Source organism: Lucilia cuprina, chromosome 6 (assembly GCF_022045245.1).
Source record: "Lucilia cuprina isolate Lc7/37 chromosome 6, ASM2204524v1, whole genome shotgun sequence".
NCBI classification, from domain to species: domain Eukaryota; kingdom Metazoa; phylum Arthropoda; class Insecta; order Diptera; family Calliphoridae; genus Lucilia; species Lucilia cuprina.
The window spans coordinates 6,147,752-6,166,990 of NC_060954.1; the positions used below are offsets into that span (position 1 = coordinate 6,147,752).

Below are 19,239 nucleotides of genomic sequence, written 5' to 3' on the forward strand. Positions count from 1 at the left end.
TCTAGTCTATAGTCTAGTCTATAGTCTGGTCTATAGTCTGGTCTATAGTCTAGTCTATAGTCTAGTCTATAGTCTAGTCTATAGTCTAGTCTATAGTCTAGTCTATAGACTAGTCTATAGCCTAGTCTATAGTTTAGTCTATAGTTTAGTCTATAGTCTAGTCTATAGTCTAGACTTTAGTCTATAATCTAGTCTATAGATTTATTATTGTAGAGTTATTAGTTCTATTGCTTTCGTAATATTCGTATAAATTGACAAACATTCAATAAACATTCTAAAACTTTCTCTGCTTTTAATTCGAGTTTCTTATATAAAAAAACTAAATTTAAATGTTTATTGTTCTATATAACTATCTTTATCCCGGAAGCATGTTACAAAAAACCCCTTTATATAACAAAATTTTTAATCAAAATAATATACCGTATGTCTTGCTATAATTAAACCAGAAATATAAGCAAAACATTTATGTAAATGTTTAGTTTAAGTCCAACTAAAGAGGTAAACGAACTACTAAATCAAATGGTATGTTTTAAAATGGATCATTAAAACCCAGAAAAAAAATTAAACATAAAACCAAATCATTTATCTTCCTAGTGCATATACATTTACAAAATCTAAAAAATTCGTATTAATTTATAAACAAAAAATAATCATCAATTTTTCATAATAATCTATTTTTTTATTTTCTTTAAATAATAAAACATTTAATTATAATGTTTTTAAGTTTTTATTACCTTTTTTTGTTTACTAAATTGTTGTTATTGTTTTTTTTAATTTTAAAACAAAACAAAAAAAAAAATCATTCTTCAAATCATGCTTTACTTTCATGTTTAAATCAAATCAAACAAATCAATACAAAAGCTTGCCTATAAGCAAGTTACACCACCATTTAAGCCACGTTTAGATTCAGATCGTGATTTGGCCAATTTCCCGCCAGAATTTACAGGCGAAGCGGTTCAATTAACACCAGATGATGAGTAAGTAATTGTTTGTTTTGCTTTTTTATTGTATAAGTAAATAACGGTATTTATTAATATTCTATAACTAATATTGTTTTTTTTAACTTTTTTTAATACAATTTTAGAAAAATTTTAAAGTTTTTTTGTAAAAAAACAAAACTAATTACTTTCTTTGTTTTTTCTTTGATTTTGTTCTATTTTCTTTTCTTCCAAACAGTCGTGTTATTGATAATATAGATCAAACTGAATTTGAAGGTTTCGAATATGTTAATCCATTGCTAATGTCTTTGGAAGACGAAGTTTGACATCACGAGTTTTGTGACTTACATCCCTATAATATGCGTGTAAGTATAAAGAGATCTATCTGAATTTTCTAGTCAGTAGTCTAATCTAAAGCCCAGTCTAAAGTCTAGTCTATAGTCTAGTCTATAGTCTAGTCTAAAGTCTAGTCTATAGTCTAGTCTATAGTCTAGTTTATAGTCTAGTCTATAGTCTAGTCTACAGTGTAGTCTATAGTCTAGTCTATAGTCTAGTCTATAGTCTAGTCTATAGTCTAGTCTATAGTCTAGTCTATAGTCTAGTCTATAGTCTAGTCTATAGTCTAGTCTATAGTCTAGTCTATAGTCTAGTCTATAGTCTAGTCTATAGTCTAGTCTATAGTCTAGTCTATAGTCTAGTCTATAGTCTAGTCTATAGTCTAGTCTATAGTCTGGTCTATAGTTCAGTCTATAGTCTAGTCTAAAGTCTAGTCTTTAGTCTAGTCTATAGTTCAGTCTATAGTCTAGTCTATAGGCTAGTCTATAGTCTTATCTATAGTCTAGTCTAAAGTCAAGTCTTTACTCTCGTCAATAGTCTACTCTATAGTCTAGTTTAAAGATTAGTCTATAGTTTAGTTTATAGCCTAGTCCATAGTCCAGCCTACAGTCTAGTCTATAGTCTATAGCTTCTTTTATTAGCCTATAATCTAGTTTATAGTTTACTCTAGTTTTTATTTAATTTTTTTCTTATTTTCTCAATTTGCTTCCTTTTTTTCAGCTTTACGGCGAAGATTCCAGTGACTATGATTCAGTTGCTGATGATTTAAGTTTATTACGTTTAAATGCTCCTAATAATAATTTAATTACACATTTAAATAATTATACTAATAATGATCACCAACAACAACAACAAACACAACAGCCACAACAATTACATCAACATCATCATTTACATCATGAGCAATTACAACATACGCATGATCCTCAACAGCAACAGTATCAAGATCAACAACAACATCATCATCAACAGCAGCAACAACCACAACAACAACAACATTCTCATAATGGTAACAATAATAATACACATAATGCAAACAATAATAAAAGTTTATTACAGCACATGTTTTGCCTTCCATTAAACTAATCTAAAACTCTCTCCCCCCCAAAAAAAAATAAACAAACAAATATTCAAACAATATTCAATAACTACAACAACAACAACTACTACTACTACTAAACAGCAACAAAGAACAAGAACAACTTAATAATCTGAAAAAAAAGTTAAACGAAATTAAAAGCCTATAACTTCTATTTCCATATTAAGAATTAAGAAAAAAATACAACAAATACCATATGTATCATTATCATCATAATTTTAATAAGAAAGAGAGGAGGGAGGACACTTCTAAAAATCGTTAAAAACACTCAGTATAAGAAAATATTTCAAGAAACAAAAATATTAATATTTATAAAATATAAAGTAATAAATAAAAATAATAATGAAACGTTAACGTAAAAGACATGTATGTACACATTTTTCTATTCCACAACAACGCATTAACTCTTAAGATTATATACTAAAAAAAAACAACAACAACAACCAACAAAATAGATTCGTTTATAATTAATGATGCATTAAGAGCCTAAATAAAAGTTTATTAAAATTAAAGAAAATTTACGAAAAAAACGAAAAATTACAGTTTTGAAAATTAAAAATATTTAGTTGTTAGAATTAATATTGATTTGAAAACAGTTCTAGAGTTTAAAGAAAAGTTGGTAGAACTAAAAAAAAATAATTCCTTTAAGGTTCTTGTGTAGTTCTTGAAAGAACTAGTTTAAAACTTGATCTTTCATTACAAGATTTTAAAAGTTTCTTTTACTCAAAAGAATCCTAGAAGATTTGATTTTAGCCTAATTTTTGATTGAATTGTAAATGTTGAAAATCTAAATCTAATTTGCTAGATCGTCAGCTACACTATAGTAAACATTGCAAATTTGCAACACTAAAAATTATACACAAAAACAAATGTATTTCCATATTTTCAAGGAAGTTTTGATTATCTTGTTCAATTAACAATCTATTTGGCCTTGTAAACTTAGCAAATGTAACAAATATAACAACAATATTTCAATTTGCAAACTTAACAACTTGCTAGACCCTAAGACTAACATCATAGCAACTTTGCAACACTTAAATTCAGGCAAAATGAAATGGCTGCTTAATTTTTAAAAAAATTATATTTATATATAAAATAAACTATTTTTTAACCTTGTAAACCTTGTAAATGTAGTAAATTCAATAATAATGCAAAAATTTACCATAATAAACAATTTGCCACAGGAAAACTATAAAATAGCATGTTTACAAGGCCTTAAAACCAAACGAAAACAAATGGATTTTGAAATTTTAAATAAATGTGAAGTTTTATATAAAACAAACTATTTGTTAGCCTGGTAAACCTTGTAAATGCAAAAAATCCAACAAAAATGTAAAATTCTACCATAACAAACAATTTGCCACAGCAAAACTATAAAATAGCAAATTTACAAGATCTGAAAACCAAACAAAAACTAATAGACTTTCCAATTTTCAAATAGTTTTGAAAATTTTAATAAAACTAACTATTTGTTAGTCTGGTAAACCTTGTAAATGTAGTAAATATAATGGAAAAAGTAAAATTTACCATAATAAATAATTTGCCACAGCAAAACTATGAAATAGCAAATTTACAAGACCTAAAAACCAAACAAAATATAATGGATTTCTTAATTTTTAAATGACTGTGAAGTTTTATATAAAACCAACTATATGTTAGCCTTACAAACCTTATAAATGTGGTAAATATAATGGAAATAGTAAAATTTACCATAATAAACAATTTGCCATAGCAAAACTACAATATAGCTAATTTACAAGACCTTAAACCAAACAAAAACGAATGAATTTCATAATTTTCAAATAAATGTCAAGTTTTATGTAAAACTAACTATTTTTTAGTCTGGTAAACCTAGCAAACATATTCAAACTATCGAAAATAATAAAATTTACCATAGTGTGTAATATGGCAAGGCCCCAACTGCAAAAAGTAAATTTGCAACACTAAACTCCAGACAAAAACAAATGTTTTTCAAATTTGCAATTTCTAATAAAATATTTATATAAAACTAACTATTTTTTAGCCTTGTAAACCTTGCAAATGTAGTAAATCTAATAGAAATAGTAAAACATACCATAATAAACAATTTACCAGAGCAAATTTCTAAAATAGTAAATTTACAAGACCTAAAACCAAACAAAAACGAATGGATTTCATAATTTTCAAATAATTGTGAAGTTTTATATAAAACTAACTAATAGTAAGCCTGGTAAACCTTGCAAATGTAGTAAATCTAAAGGAAATAGTAAAATTTACCACAGCGGATAATATGGCAAGGTCCCAACTGCAAAAAAGCAAATTTGCAACACTAAACTGCAAACAAAAATGAATGTTTTTTGTAATTACGATTTCTAATTAGATTTTTATACAAAACTAAGTATTTGTTAGCCTTGCAAATCTTGCAGATGTAGTTAATCTAATGGAAATAGTGTAATATACCATAGTGAACAATTTGCAAGCTTTAACCATGAAATAGATGATTTACATGACCTAAAAAATCACATTTTGTGTATTTGTCAGAATTTGTAAAATGATTTTGTCTAACAAACCTTGCAAATGTAGTAAATCTAATAAATAATGTAGGAATTAGTAGGAAAATCAATAAATGTTTGATTTACTATAGCTTCAATCATTTGCAAGGCTATATGTAATGTAAACATAACAACTTCGAAAATTCACTTTTCGTATTTAGTTTAAAGGTTTTTCTATAGCATTGCAGCCCTTGCAAATATTGTAAATCTATTAAAATGCCTGCATTTTTTGATAAAAATTCATTTACTATACCTAAATCTATTTACAAGACCACAAAATATGTAATTTTTTTAGATTAATGTCAATGTAAACACAACAACTCCGAAAATTCACTTTTCGTATTTAGTTTAAAGATTTTCCTATTATATTGCAACCCTTGCAAATGTTGCAAGCCTATTAAAATGCCTGCATTTTATTATAAAACCACATAATGTTTTATTTACTATAACTAAATTCATTTGTAAGACTATAAAAAAACTTTGTTAGGTTAAAAATTATAATTTACAAGACCTACGCACTTTTGCAATACCTAAAATGATCTTGCAAATGTGTAAAATTTTAAGAAACAAATGCAGTTTTTTATAAATCTAATAAAATTTAGCTTTTGTTACAATTTACCACACCTTGTTATAGTTGCAACATGAGCAAATCAGTTGCTTAAGTTAAAATTTTTCATAATAATTTACCCTTGCAAATATTGTTAATATAAGTAGTTAGAAGCTGACTATTGAGATTTAAAATAATTTTTCATTTACTATAGTTTAAATAATATGCAAGGTCTTGTAAATGTATTAGAAGTTGTTAAAATTAATAAAAACTATGTAAGATTAAGAGTTATTGTCTTTAACAATATTTGCAATGGCAGAATTTGGCAAAAAAGGTCTTGTAAATGTGTTAAATTAAAAAATTTTAAAATTTTTTCTTTTTTTATTATTTAAAAGGACTTTTCTTAAAAATTACGTAATTTGGATTTAATTTTTTTTTTTTGTAAATTAGCCTTGCAAACATGGTAAACTTTTACTTTTTATAGCAAACTACCCTTGCAAATAGTGCAATCATAATTAGCTTAATGTTTACAGTAGCAATCAACAAGAAATTGCAATTTACTATACTTAAGCTAATTTACAAGATCTAGTAAATGTATAAGAAATAGTTAAAAGTAATTTAAAATATTTAAAATTAAAAGATATTAACTTTAACAGCATTTGCAATAGCAAAATTCAACTAAAAAGGTCTGGTAAATGAGAAAAATCTAAACTGTTTTCAAATTAATATTTAACAAAAATTCTTTTTCTCTTTGAAAAATGATCTGATAACTTAAAGTATATTTATAAAAAAAAACCGAACAATTTTACTAAAATGCAATAGCTTATGATTGAAGAAAAAAAAACAACAACAAAAAACTATTAAGTTTTTTTTAATATGTTACAAATTATTATTAAATGTCTGTATTATTGTGTGAGTATTTTTTTTTAAAAAAGAAATCTAGTAAGAAAATTAAGTAAAAAACAAACTTTATTCTAAATAAAAGAAAAAAAATTACAAAAAAAAAATTATTAAACTTTTTCCGTCTCAATATTTTAATTAATTTATAAAGTTTGAAAGAATTGCAAAAAAAACAACAACAACAAAATTATATTATAATCCCTCTTGTATTGTTTAAAACAGAAAAATTAAAAGAAAAATAAATAAATTATTACAAAATAAAAAAAAACTTAAAAAAAACATTCCTTTTTAAAATATTTAGCTTTTTAAACTGATTTACTATACTTTGTTTCTATGTGTATGTGTACTTATTTAACAAAAAAAAAAAACTAATTTTTTAAATTTTGTTTTATTATATATATTTTTTTAAATTAAAAATTTTATGTTCTATGTTTTAATTTAAGTTTTCATATAAAATATTTTTATTATTTTAAATAAAAATTTCATGAAAATTTCTCATAAAACAATGTTTTTTTTCACTCTTCCAATTAACTTAATTATTGCTCCAATTGTTCAGCAATGAAAAAAAGGCATTGGCAAGACAAGTTCTGGTTTGTTTTCTTTTATTATGCTATATTTGCAAGTTTAGTCATTAAAACTATCATTTTGTGTTTAAAATTATAATTTTCGTTTCTTTTCATTACAAAATTTACCTTTAAATACCCTTGCAAATGTTAGCAAATATACAAAATCTCATAATTGCTAAATACTTTTTAAGATAAACAGCAAATTTTTGATTTACTATACCTAAGCAAGATTTGCAAGACCTAAAAACCTATAGTAAATGTTGTATATTTAACTCTAAAGCTAAATTTAATAATTTAACAACAAAAAATATAGTTTACTATACCTAAAACATTTCGCTAGACCTAAAAACAAGACTTGTAAATATGAAAAATGTGGAAAAAATTTAAAACTAACATTTCAAATTTCATCGCCAGTTAACAACAAATGGAAAAATTTATTTTCCTTTATTTTTCATTTTTTTGCAAGGGTTGCAATACTCTTGCAAATATAGTAAATCTAACATAATATTGCTATTAGATCTTGCAAAATATAAAGAAATCTTAACTGCCCTAGAAAACAACAACTTATTTCATTTACTACATCTAAAGTGATTTGCAAGACCTAAAAACAAGCCTTGTAAATATGAAAAAATGTGTAAAAAATTTAAAACTAACATTTCAAATTTCATTGCCAGTTAACAACAAGTGGAAACATTTGTTTTCTTTTATTTTCCATTTTTTTTTTGCAAGAGTTGCAATAGCCTTGCAAATCTGGTAAATCTAATTTCATATTGCTATTAAATCTTGCAAAATATAAAAAATCTTAAAAACTCTGCTATATCTAGCAAGAAAACAACAACATATTTCATTTACTACAACTAAAGTGATTTGCAAGACTTAAGAAAGGTCTTATAAATATAAAAAATAAAAACAAAGGCCTTGTAAATCCCAAAAATCTGAAAAAAAATTAAAACTAACATTTCAAACTTCATGTGCAGTTAACAACAAGTGGAATTTTTTTTTCATTTTTTTACAAGGGTTGCAACACCCTTGCAAATATAGTAAATCTAATTTAATATTGCTATTAGGTCTGGTTAATAAACAAATCTTAAACACTATGCTTTACTTTAGCAAGAAAACAACAGCATATTTCATTTACTACAACTAAAGTAATTTGCAAGACTTAAGAAAGGTCTTGTAAATATGCAAAAGGAACTAACTTAAAAACTTTCATTTACAACATAGAAAATTACTTAGCAATTAAAAAAATTCACTTTTTCTATTAAGTCTAGCGTTTTTTTTTACTATTGCAAACCTTGCAAATATAGTAAATCTGAAAAAATTTCAAAATATTTAATTTACTATATCTTAATTCATCGTAAATCATTTGCTATATTGCAATTAGGACTTGTAAATAGAAAAAATCTTAGCAATTCTGCTGAAATATCATAAATATTTCATTTACCACACCTAAAGCAATTCGCAAGAGGTCTTGTAAATATGAAAAATTTCAACCAAATTTGAAAAAACTTTCAATTCATTACTTAGCCATTCGAAGAATTCTTCTTTTCTCTACTTAATCTAGCATTTTTTCTTACTATTGCAAATCTTGCATATAAAGTTAATATGAAATATTACAAAAATCTTCTTCTCTTTCTGTCACTCTTTCTTTTTCTTACCTTGGTGCCCATAATTGCTGGATAACCTGTAAAAATGAAAGATTGATAAGAACATTAGTAGAGAATCAACTCAATTGTAGTAAATTTACAAGATTAAATGTCATGTTTACTAAGGAAATTCTAGAAAATGTTTCATTATATTTGGGTCTTGCATATTTACCAGTCCTGACTTGCTATAGTTCTTAGATCTGCAAATTTGCATACATCAATGCTTTGAGTTTTTGTTTGTTAAAGTTTTGCAAGGTTTACAAGAGTAACATTAAAAGAGCGGGCTGTAGTACAGACTATAGACTAGACTGTAGTTTAGACTATAGACTAAACTATAGTCCAAAATATAGGCTAGGTTATAGACTATACAATAGCCAAGTTTGTAGTCCAGACTATAGACTATACTTTAGTAAAGACAATATACTAGACTATAGTCCAGAATATAGACTAGACTACAGTCCAAACTATAGACTAGACTATAGTCCAAACTATAGACTAGACTATAGTCCAGACTATAGCCTAGACTATAGTCCAGACTATATACTAGACTATAGCCCAGACTATAGACTGGACTATAGACTGGACTATAGTCCTGACTATAGACTAGACTATAGTCCAGACTATATACTAGACTATAGTCCATACTATAATCCTGTTTATAGACTGGACTATAGTCCTGTCTATTGACTAGACTATAGTCCTGTCTATAGACTAGACTGTAGTCCAGAATATAAACTAGACTACAGTTCGGTCTATAGACTATGCTATAGTCAAGACTGTAGACTTGACTATAGTCAGGACTTAAATATAGTGACTGTAGACTAGACTAAAGAATAGTCATCATTTATAGACATAGGCAAGACTATAGTACTGGCGAAAACTAGACTATAGTTCAGATTATGGTTAAAAAAAATAGAGTAAAGCTCAAGCTGTAAACTAGACTAAAGTACAAACTATAAAATAAACTATGGTTCAGACTACAAGTAGAATAGACTGTAGTCTAGACTATAGACTAGATTATAGAATGATCAGGGTATTGATCATTTTATAGTCCAGACAAAACCAAACTCCAGACAATGGTATACTATAGTCCGACCTATTTGATTATATTTGAAAAATATAGACTTAACTATAGTCCATTCATTAAACTAGACTATAGTCCAGACTTGACAATAGTTCACATTTATACATATAGATAAAGACTATAGTCCTAGCGAAACTATATATTAAAGATCAGACTATAGTAAAAGCTAAAAAATTACTATGGCCCAGACTACAAATAGAATAGACTGTAGTCCAGACTATAGACCAGATTATATAGAAGACCAGAGATCAGTCTATAGATATTATAGTCCAGATTAAAAAACTACACAATAGTCAAAACTATAGACAATTCTATAGACTAAACTATAGTCTATAGTATAGACTAGACAATAGTTCAGATTTTTAGATATATAGCAAGACTAGAGTCTAGCGAGAACTAGACTGTAGACTAGACTATAGTACAAAATATAAATTATGTGATCCTACAAATTGAATACTTTAGTCCAGACTATAGACTAGGTTATAGATAGAGTAATGATCATGTTATAGAGTAAAGATCATGTTATATTCCAGACTATACTATAGATAAGACTAAAGACAACATTGTAGATAAGACCACAGTCCAAACTAAAGACTACAATATAGATCAGACTTAAGACTACATTAGACTACAGATTCTGCTTTTGCTTAGACTATAGAATAAGCAAGAAAATATAATATACTAGAGACCATAGTCCAGACTATATACTCCATATTCAGACTATATATTAGACCATAGTTGGGATAAAAACTATACTATAGTTCAGACTACTTGACTAGACTATTAATAGACTATGGTAAAGATTAGTGATGACTATATACTACACTACAGATCAGACTATAGACTAGACTATAATCCCAATAAATTGAATTTCAGTCTAGTATATAAGAAGTGCAGACTATTGATTATAGTTGTAGAATATAGAACTATTATCGAACTATAGTCGAGACTATAGACTAAAGTAAGGTCTAGACAATAATGTAGATAATAGACTAGTCTAGTTGATATTATTGACAATAATACGGACTATAGACTAGTGTGTATTATAGTCTAAAGACTAAACTATAGTCTATATATAGAGTAATTTCTACATTTTCAAAGAGCATGCTTGATCTTGTGTTTTTGCATACAAGTTGGAGTAATTTTTATTTTAATTTTTTTTTTTAATTTTGTTCTTGTCCTATGTTTCAAATCGAAAAACTTAAGACCCCAGTTAATATTTAAAATATTAATATAATAAACTGTGTTGTTTGTTACTGCATTATTAAAATTAAAACCTCTCAAAAAAAAAAATTAACAATTAAATAAATTTATAGTTAAAAAATTTTTAGCAAAAAAAAAAAAAAATATTAAATAAAAAAATAAAATCAAAGCACCTTTGTAAATGATGATTTATATTTATTAAAAATAAAAAAAAAAAATAATTTAAAAGAAAAACAAAAATTTTTAAAGAAAAGGGCACTTAAAAAGCAAGACCATTTGAAAAAAGACAAGTCTTTTTTTAAATAAAAAAAAAATAACTCAAGTAGTCAAGTAATCTAAAAAAAAATTATATTATATATACACACACACATTATAATCTAATAAACAAATTCTAAACTTTAAATATTAAGATTTGAAAAATTTTAACAAAAAAAAAAAAACTAAAAAAAAATCTGATAAAAAATATCCAAACAACAAAAAAGCTTTACAGAAAATTTCAGTTACAATTGATTTTATTAATGTAAATTTTCAGTTAAATAATCTATTACAAATTCTATTATTTCTTCTTAATTTTTTCTAGTAATCTCTATAATAAAATATACTTTAGGTATTTCATCTTTAAATTGAAAAAAATAAAATGGAACCGAAAACAATTAATAATATAAAATAAAATTATAACAACAACAAAATATTGTTATAAAACAATTATTATAAATTGAAAAATAAAAACTGAAATTAATTCATACAATTATAAGATTTATAAAATGTGGTTTTATTTTATGGAGGGCAAATTTGCAACTTCTGAATGATCTGCCAGTTTACTATGGGTCTAAACTAAATCATTTTCAAATGAACTAATACAAGAACTAAACTAGAACTGAAGAGAACAGAACTAGAACAGAACTAGAACAGAACTAGAACAGAACTAGAACAGAACTAGAAGAGAACTAGAACAGAACTAGAACAGAACTAGAACAGAACTAGAACTAGAACAGAACTAGAACAGAACTAGAACAGAACTAGAACAGAACTAGAACAGAACTAGAACAGAACTAGAACAGAACTAGAACAGAACTAGAACAGAACTAGAACAGAACTAGAACAGAACTAGAACAGAACTAGAACAGAACTAGAACAGAACTAGAACAGAACTAGAACAGAACTAGAACAGAACTAGAACAGAACTAGAACAGAACTAGAACTAGAACAGAACTAGAACAGAACTAGAACAGAACTAGAACAGAACTAGAACAGAACTAGAACAGAACTAGAACAGAACTAGAACAGAACTAGAACAGAACTAGAACAGAACTAGAACAGAACTAGAACAGAACTAGAACAGAACTAGAACAGAACTAGAACAGAACTAGAACAGAACTAGAACAGAACTAAACAGAACTAGAACAGAACTAGAACAGAACTAGAACAGAACTAGAACAGAACTAGAACAGAACTAGAACAGAACTAGAACAGAACTAGAACAGAACTAGAACAGAACTAGAACAAACTAGAACAGAACTAGAACAGAACTAGAACAGAACTAGAACAGAACTAGAACAGAACTAGAACAGAACTAGAACAGAACTAGAACAGAACTAGAACAGAACTAGAACAGAACTAGAACAGAACTAGAACAGAACTAGAACAGAACTAGAACAGAACTAGAACAGAACTAGAACAGAACTAGAACAGAACTAGAACAGAACTAGAACAGAACTAGAACAGAACTAGAACAGAACTAGAACAGAACTAGAACAGAACTAGAACAGAACTAGAACAGAACTAGAACAGAACTAGAACAGAACTAGAACAGAACTAGAACAGAACTAGAACAGAACTAGAACAGAACTAGAACAGAACTAGAACAGAACTAGAACAGAACTAGAACAGAACTAGAACAGAACTAGAACAGAACTAGAACAGAACAGAACAGAACTAGAACAGAACTAGAACAGAACTAGAACAGAACTAGAACAGAACTAGAACAGAACTAGAACAGAACTAGAACAGAACTAGAACAGAACTAGAACAGAACTAGAACAGAACTAGAACAGAACTAGAACAGAACTAGAACACAGAACTAGAACAGAACTAGAACACAGAACTAGAACAGAACTAGAACAGAACTAGAACAGAACTAGAACAGAACTAGAACAGAACTAGAACAGAACTAGAACAGAACTAGAACAGAACTAGAACAGAACTAGAACAGAACTAGAACAGAACTAGAACAGAACTAGAACAGAACTAGAACAGAACTAGAACAGAACTAGAACAGAACTAGAACAGAACTAGAACAGAACTAGAACAGAACTAGAACAGAACTAGAACAGAACTAGAACAGAACTAGAACAGAACTAGAACAGAACTAGAACAGAACTAGAACAGAACTAGAACAGAACTAGAACAGAACTAGAACAGAACTAGAACAGAACTAGAACAGAACTAGAACAGAACTAGAACTAGAACAGAACTAGAACAGAACTGGAACAGAACTGGAACAGAACTAGAACAGAACTAGAACAGAACTAGAACAGAACTAGAACAGAACTAGAACAGAACTGGAACAGAACTAGAACAGAACTAGAACAGAACTAGAACAGAACTAGAACAGAACTAGAATAGAACTAGAACAGAACTAGAACAGAACTAGAACAGAACTAGAACAGAACTAGAACAGAATTTGAACAGAACTAGAACAGAAATAGAACAGAACTACAACAGAACTAGAATAGAACTAGAACAGAATTAAAACAGAACTAAAACAGAACTAGAACAGAACTAGAACATAACTAGAACAGAACTAGAACAGAACTAGAACAGAACTAGAACAGAACTAGAACAGAACTAGAACAGAACTAGAACAGAACTAGAAAAACTAGAACAGAACTAGAACAGAACTTGAACAGAACTAGAACAGAATTTGAACAGAACTAGAACAGAACTAGAACAGAAATAGAACAGAACTACAACAGAACTAGAATAGAACTAGAACAGAATTAAAACAGAACTAGAACAGAACTAGAACAGAACTAGAACATAACTAGAACAGAACTAGAACAGAACTAGAACAGAACTAGAACAGAACTAGAACAGAACTAGAACAGAACTAGAACAGAACTAGAACAGAACTAGAACAGAACTAGAACAGAACTAGAACAGAACTAGAACAGAACTAGAACAGAACTAGAACAGAACTAGAACAGAACTAGAACAGAACTAAAACAGAACTAGAACAGAACTAAAACTGAACTAGAACTGAACTAGAACAGAACTAGAATAGAACCAGATCAGAACTAGAACTTTTCTGCTGTAGTAAAGTCTATATTAACTAAATGACTAGTAGATTTTTGCCCATAATTGGTCTGCGACGTTGATTTTCATAACTAACTTGCACCGGCGTCGTTTTTTTCAAGTTTTCTTTTGTGCGTTTCTTTTCTTCAAGAAATGATTCATTTTCCATTTTAGTTCAGTTTCTTCGTACAAACAATTGTCGATCGCAAAAATGAGGAAAATATTGGGTAATATCCGTTTAAGACATGTATACAAAATATTAAATGCACTTTATTTATAACAGAACTAGAACAGAACTAGAACAGAACTAGAACAGAACTAGAATAGAACTAGAACAGAACTAGAACAGAACTAGAACAGAACTAGAACAGAACTAGAACAGAATTTGAACAGAACTAGAACAGAAATAGAACAGAACTACAACAGAACTAGAATAGAACTAGAACAGAATTAAAACAGAACTAAAACAGAACTAGAACAGAACTAGAACATAACTAGAACAGAACTAGAACAGAACTAGAACAGAACTAGAACAGAACTAGAACAGAACTAGAACAGAACTAGAACAGAACTAGAACAGAACTAGAACAGAACTAGAACAGAACTTGAACAGAACTAGAACAGAATTTGAACAGAACTAGAACAGAACTAGAACAGAAATAGAACAGAACTACAACAGAACTAGAATAGAACTAGAACAGAATTAAAACAGAACTAGAACAGAACTAGAACAGAACTAGAACATAACTAGAACAGAACTAGAACAGAACTAGAACAGAACTAGAACAGAACTAGAACAGAACTAGAACAGAACTAGAACAGAACTAGAACAGAACTAGAACAGAACTAGAACAGAACTAGAACAGAACTAGAACAGAACTAGAACAGAACTAGAACAGAACTAGAACAGAACTAGAACAGAACTAAAACAGAACTAGAACAGAACTAAAACTGAACTAGAACTGAACTAGAACAGAACTAGAATAGAACCAGATCAGAACTAGAACTTTTCTGCTGTAGTAAAGTCTATATTAACTAAATGACTAGTAGATTTTTGCCCATAATTGGTCTGCGACGTTGATTTTCATAACTAACTTGCACCGGCGTCGTTTTTTTCAAGTTTTCTTTTGTGCGTTTCTTTTCTTCAAGAAATGATTCATTTTCCATTTTAGTTCAGTTTCTTCGTACAAACAATTGTCGATCGCAAAAATGAGGAAAATATTGGGTAATATCCGTTTAAGACATGTATACAAAATATTAAATGCACTTTATTTATTCTCTTCTTTTGCTCTTCTCTCATACAGACATAGACTTTGTATGTATCAGAACATTGAGGTTGATCAGTTATTCGTCATTTTCAATTACTATTCGATGGAGTTCGGTTGTGTTTTGTTTTAATAAAAAAAATTATTTGTTATGATTTAAAAATTTGTATTTTTTTGTGTGAGTGTTGGGATTGTTAATATTGCAAAAAAAAAATGAATTGAAATAAAAAGGGAAATACCTGTTTAATAAAGCACAAAACATAACAAACATCAAGAGTACTAAATAAAGTCGCGCGAGTAAAACGTTTCTTATCTGTGGCGGGTGTTGATTTGAAATATTGCAAAAAATTTTGTAAATTCGAAAAAAGAATTAAATTAAGATAATAATAACAAAATAACCACTAAATTGTTGTTGGCTTACGGCGATAAAAATATCACAATTATCATGTTTTCATATCTTACTAAACAACCTGATCCACTGGAAAGATTTGCCTATGATAGTGCCATTAGGAAAAAGTGCACATTAACAAGTGAATTTGTACTTTTGAACGACACAATATATCCAGAAGTTTGGATTGTGGTCGATTTATATAGCCATATAGATCCGCCACTTTTGTCACCCCATATACTAAGAAAAAACAGCGCCCGAAATGAAAAACTTATAATAGACCTAATGCAAATGCCGGTCCCTAATAGCAGCTATTACAAATACAATCTCAATAATTGTCACATTCGTAAAACCGGTAACTTACGACTAAGAAACGAAATCATCGGAAAGCTAAAGTATTTGAAAAGTTGGCAGACGGAACAATCGTTAGATAAAAATGCTATAGATATAATAGAAAATACTTTTGATATTGATTACTTTGATATAAAAAGTGAAAAAAAGGTAAAACTATTGCAAAGAATATTCTATTTCCATAAATATAACTCCAACTTTTACAGGTCTATATAGGCTTTACAGCATATGCCCGTAATCCAGACAATGGTTGTAAAGAACAAATTTCAGACACCGTATTTTCGAATGCCATTTATGACGTGTGTAATTTTTCATCGGTAATGCCTAGTTCTGCCACGACTACAGCTGGTGGTTCTGAGCATATCATTAAACTTAGCGATAACAATGCTATAACAACTTCTCCAATCATCCAAATAAAATTATCCGATGAGTATAATAGTTGGAACGCTTGTACTATGGGCTATTTACAAGAAGATGGTTTACATTTCACTGCCCCACCCTATACTGGGCAAATTAATGTTAACGATAAAAATCGTCTAATTAATTTGCAGGTTATGGAGAACATACCTATTGGCGCCATTAAATTTGTTTATATCGATAATAATTAAACTATTTATAAATATGAAACTAATTTAAACTTTATTTCTAATATATTTAATTTTTATAATTATTCATTAAAAGATCACATTTTGTTTTTGTTATTTTTTTATATTGATTTTATAAAAGGTTATATTCCTTATGTTGATAATATCGAACAGGGCTCCTGCATTATTTCTTGAATTTTTGCTTCGGGTATTTCAACTTGATTGGCCAGCAGGGTGTGTACAATACCACTAAGTTTGTGGCCGCTGGAACGTGTCTGCAGGCGAAATTCAACATCGTTTTCATGGACCACAGTATCGGTGCCACCGTCGACAAATTCGGCCTAAAAAGGCATGAAAATGAAATTAGATCAAGTCTAGATTAGCTTAATATCAGCTTAGTTTAACATTTGTTTTATTTCTGTTCTAGTTCTGTTCTAGTTCTGTTCAAGTTCTGTTCTAGTTCTGTTCTAGTTCTGTTCTAGTTCTGTTCTAGTTCTGTTCTAGTTCTGTTCTAGTTCTGTTCTTGTTCTGTTCTAGTTCTGTTCTAGTTCTGTTCTAGTTCTGTTCTATTTCTGTTCTAGTTCTGTTCTGTTCTAGTTCTTTTCTAGTTCTTTTCTAGTTCTGTTCTAGTCCTTTTTAGTTCAGTTCCTGTCCTGTTTTTGTTAAAATTTATGTCTATTTAACCTACCGTTTCATTCCGTAGTTTATCATTAATGAATAAATTCAATGTATCCAATTCCAACATAATCCGATATTCTACGCCATTTATAGTTGTAACCCATAAACGATATTGTTTCGTCTGTTCCTCGGTATACTGATCATGAGATTTGCCATCAATAAAAAGAAGATATTCATATTTGAAACCAGGCGCTGGATCGACTCGTATAATACAGCGGGCATCATTTATATAGAAAGTATCTTCACCCACCAGCTTAAACATCCAGTCACGTCTTAAGACTTCCTAAATTTTGTAAAAAAGGTCTGTAAGTATAATGTAGGAAAAATGGTATAGGCTGTCTCAAACCTTCCCATTAACCCATATCATACGTCTGCCACTGGTTGTGCCATGTTCCAGTTCAATTCGATACATTTTACCATTTATCGGTGCACACCATTTGGCTACAATATTATTTTTATTATAACGTTTCTCTTCGGGTATATGATCCAAACTCATGATGGGTTTCGTTGAGAGATTTTCTAATTTCAACAGGGGCGATAAAAAGGACATGTTAAGGATCAAAAAAAAAAAAAAAACTGAAAGAAATATAAGTTTAGAGATCTTGTAAATAGTTAAGAACAGGTTTTTTTATCACTTTATGTTTTCATAGTTAATATGAATCTCGGGAATGAAATTCTGTCTTTATATTCATAACGTGTGTGATGATTAACGGTCGATTTTAAAATTTATTTTCCCAAGAATTTTAAATCACTTTTTTCCTACTTTTCTTAACAAAATTTTGTATGAAGGACTTTAGCTTATATTTAAATCATTAAAAACTATTAATTATATACAATTTTCTATTAATTCACTTATACACACAAACTCTATTTTAATAGATAATAGCTCCCCAGTGTATTTACTGTGGTATGTCATGACATCACACACGTTAGTAATGCATGATAATTGCGCGTTAATTTTATTTTAAATTTACATTTTAATTAAAAACTATTATTTTGTTTTACTTTCTCTGCAAATATTTACTTTAAATCGTTCAAAAAATCATTTATTTGGCCAAAAACCTTTTTTTGCGCGACTATTTTAAAATCTTCCAATACGACAATACGTTTTTGTTTGTAAAGCAATGATTTTATAGATTTTACAACACATTTAAAGTGGAAAATAATAACAGAGTGTTTACCGCTAGAGCGCTAATAAAATACTAAAAAAATATTTCTTGTAAAAACACAAGAAATACAAGCGAAATAATAAAAACAACAACAATAACAGAACCACAACAGCAGCGGCAGTAAAAAAACAAAAACAATTCATAAACGAATTGTTTGCTAGCTGGATGGATGTCCTATAGCCAAATGTGAAATACTTATTCCCTTAATGCTTTTTACCAAAAACATATACGACACTAGCTCGTATACTAGTAGTGAAATAAATGTATTACTGACACTAACACTAACACTTACTCATACCACCACTCATACCATTACCTTTTGTAGTATTATTGGCGACGAAGAGGATATACAAACACACACACACTGACTCACTTACATACTCATGTCAACTCATACTTAGGCAACTAACCAACCAGCCAGCCAACCAGACAAAAAATCAGCCAAATTGTAGAAGAATAAAAAGCAAGCTAACGAACCAATGTTATTAGTTAGTAGATCTAGCAACACGCACTATGGCTTGAGTAAATAGTCAAGCCTATAGTATAGTCTACAGTCTAGTATATAGTCTAGTCTATAGTCCAGTCTATAGTCTAGTCTATAGTCTAGTCTATAGTCTAGTCTATAGTCTAGTCTATAGTCTAGTCTATAGTCTAGTCTAT

At 28.4% G+C, this 19,239-nt stretch overlaps 3 protein-coding genes across 13 annotated transcripts in view; 2 read left to right on the forward strand and 1 right to left on the reverse strand.

Annotated features, from left to right (window-relative positions):
• The window catches only part of LOC111688796 (atypical protein kinase C), a 34,952-nt gene extending 32,815 nt beyond the window's left edge, over nt 1-2,137 (forward strand). For 5 of the 9 annotated variants that reach the window (XM_046953424.1, XM_023451307.2, XM_046953422.1 and 2 more), the window contains 3 exons: nt 862-977; nt 1,177-1,303; nt 1,995-2,137. In XM_046953424.1, the coding sequence (XP_046809380.1) occupies nt 862-977; nt 1,177-1,264 (204 nt within the window). In that variant the 3' untranslated portion in view covers nt 1,265-1,303; nt 1,995-2,137. The remainder of the gene's footprint in view (nt 1-861; nt 978-1,176; nt 1,304-1,994) is intronic. The other 4 variants (XM_046953423.1, XM_046953420.1, XM_046953421.1 and 1 more) reach the window with 1 other exon arrangement.
• A 13,377-nt stretch (nt 2,138-15,514) lies between these two features.
• LOC124420981 lies at nt 15,515-16,823 on the forward strand. Its single transcript, XM_046955585.1, has 2 exons — nt 15,515-16,298; nt 16,355-16,823. Exons 1-2 carry the CDS (start codon nt 15,855-15,857, stop codon nt 16,754-16,756), a joined length of 846 nt encoding a protein of 281 aa, XP_046811541.1. The 5' UTR covers nt 15,515-15,854; the 3' UTR covers nt 16,757-16,823.
• LOC111688797 (fas apoptotic inhibitory molecule 1) lies at nt 16,753-18,609 on the reverse strand. 3 transcript variants are annotated; one of them, XM_046955586.1, is made up of 4 exons: nt 18,435-18,609; nt 17,757-17,929; nt 17,421-17,693; nt 16,753-17,073 (listed from the first exon to the last, which is right to left on the reverse strand). In XM_046955586.1, exons 2-4 carry the CDS (start codon nt 17,904-17,906, stop codon nt 16,885-16,887), a joined length of 612 nt encoding a protein of 203 aa, XP_046811542.1. In that variant the 5' UTR covers nt 17,907-17,929; nt 18,435-18,609; the 3' UTR covers nt 16,753-16,884. The 3 variants fall into 3 exon arrangements, with proteins under 3 accessions (XP_046811542.1, XP_046811543.1, XP_023307077.1); XM_046955587.1 differs by having other exon boundaries at nt 18,385-18,609; XM_023451309.2 differs by having other exon boundaries at nt 17,757-18,609.
• Nucleotides 18,610-19,239: the final 630 nt, after the last annotated feature.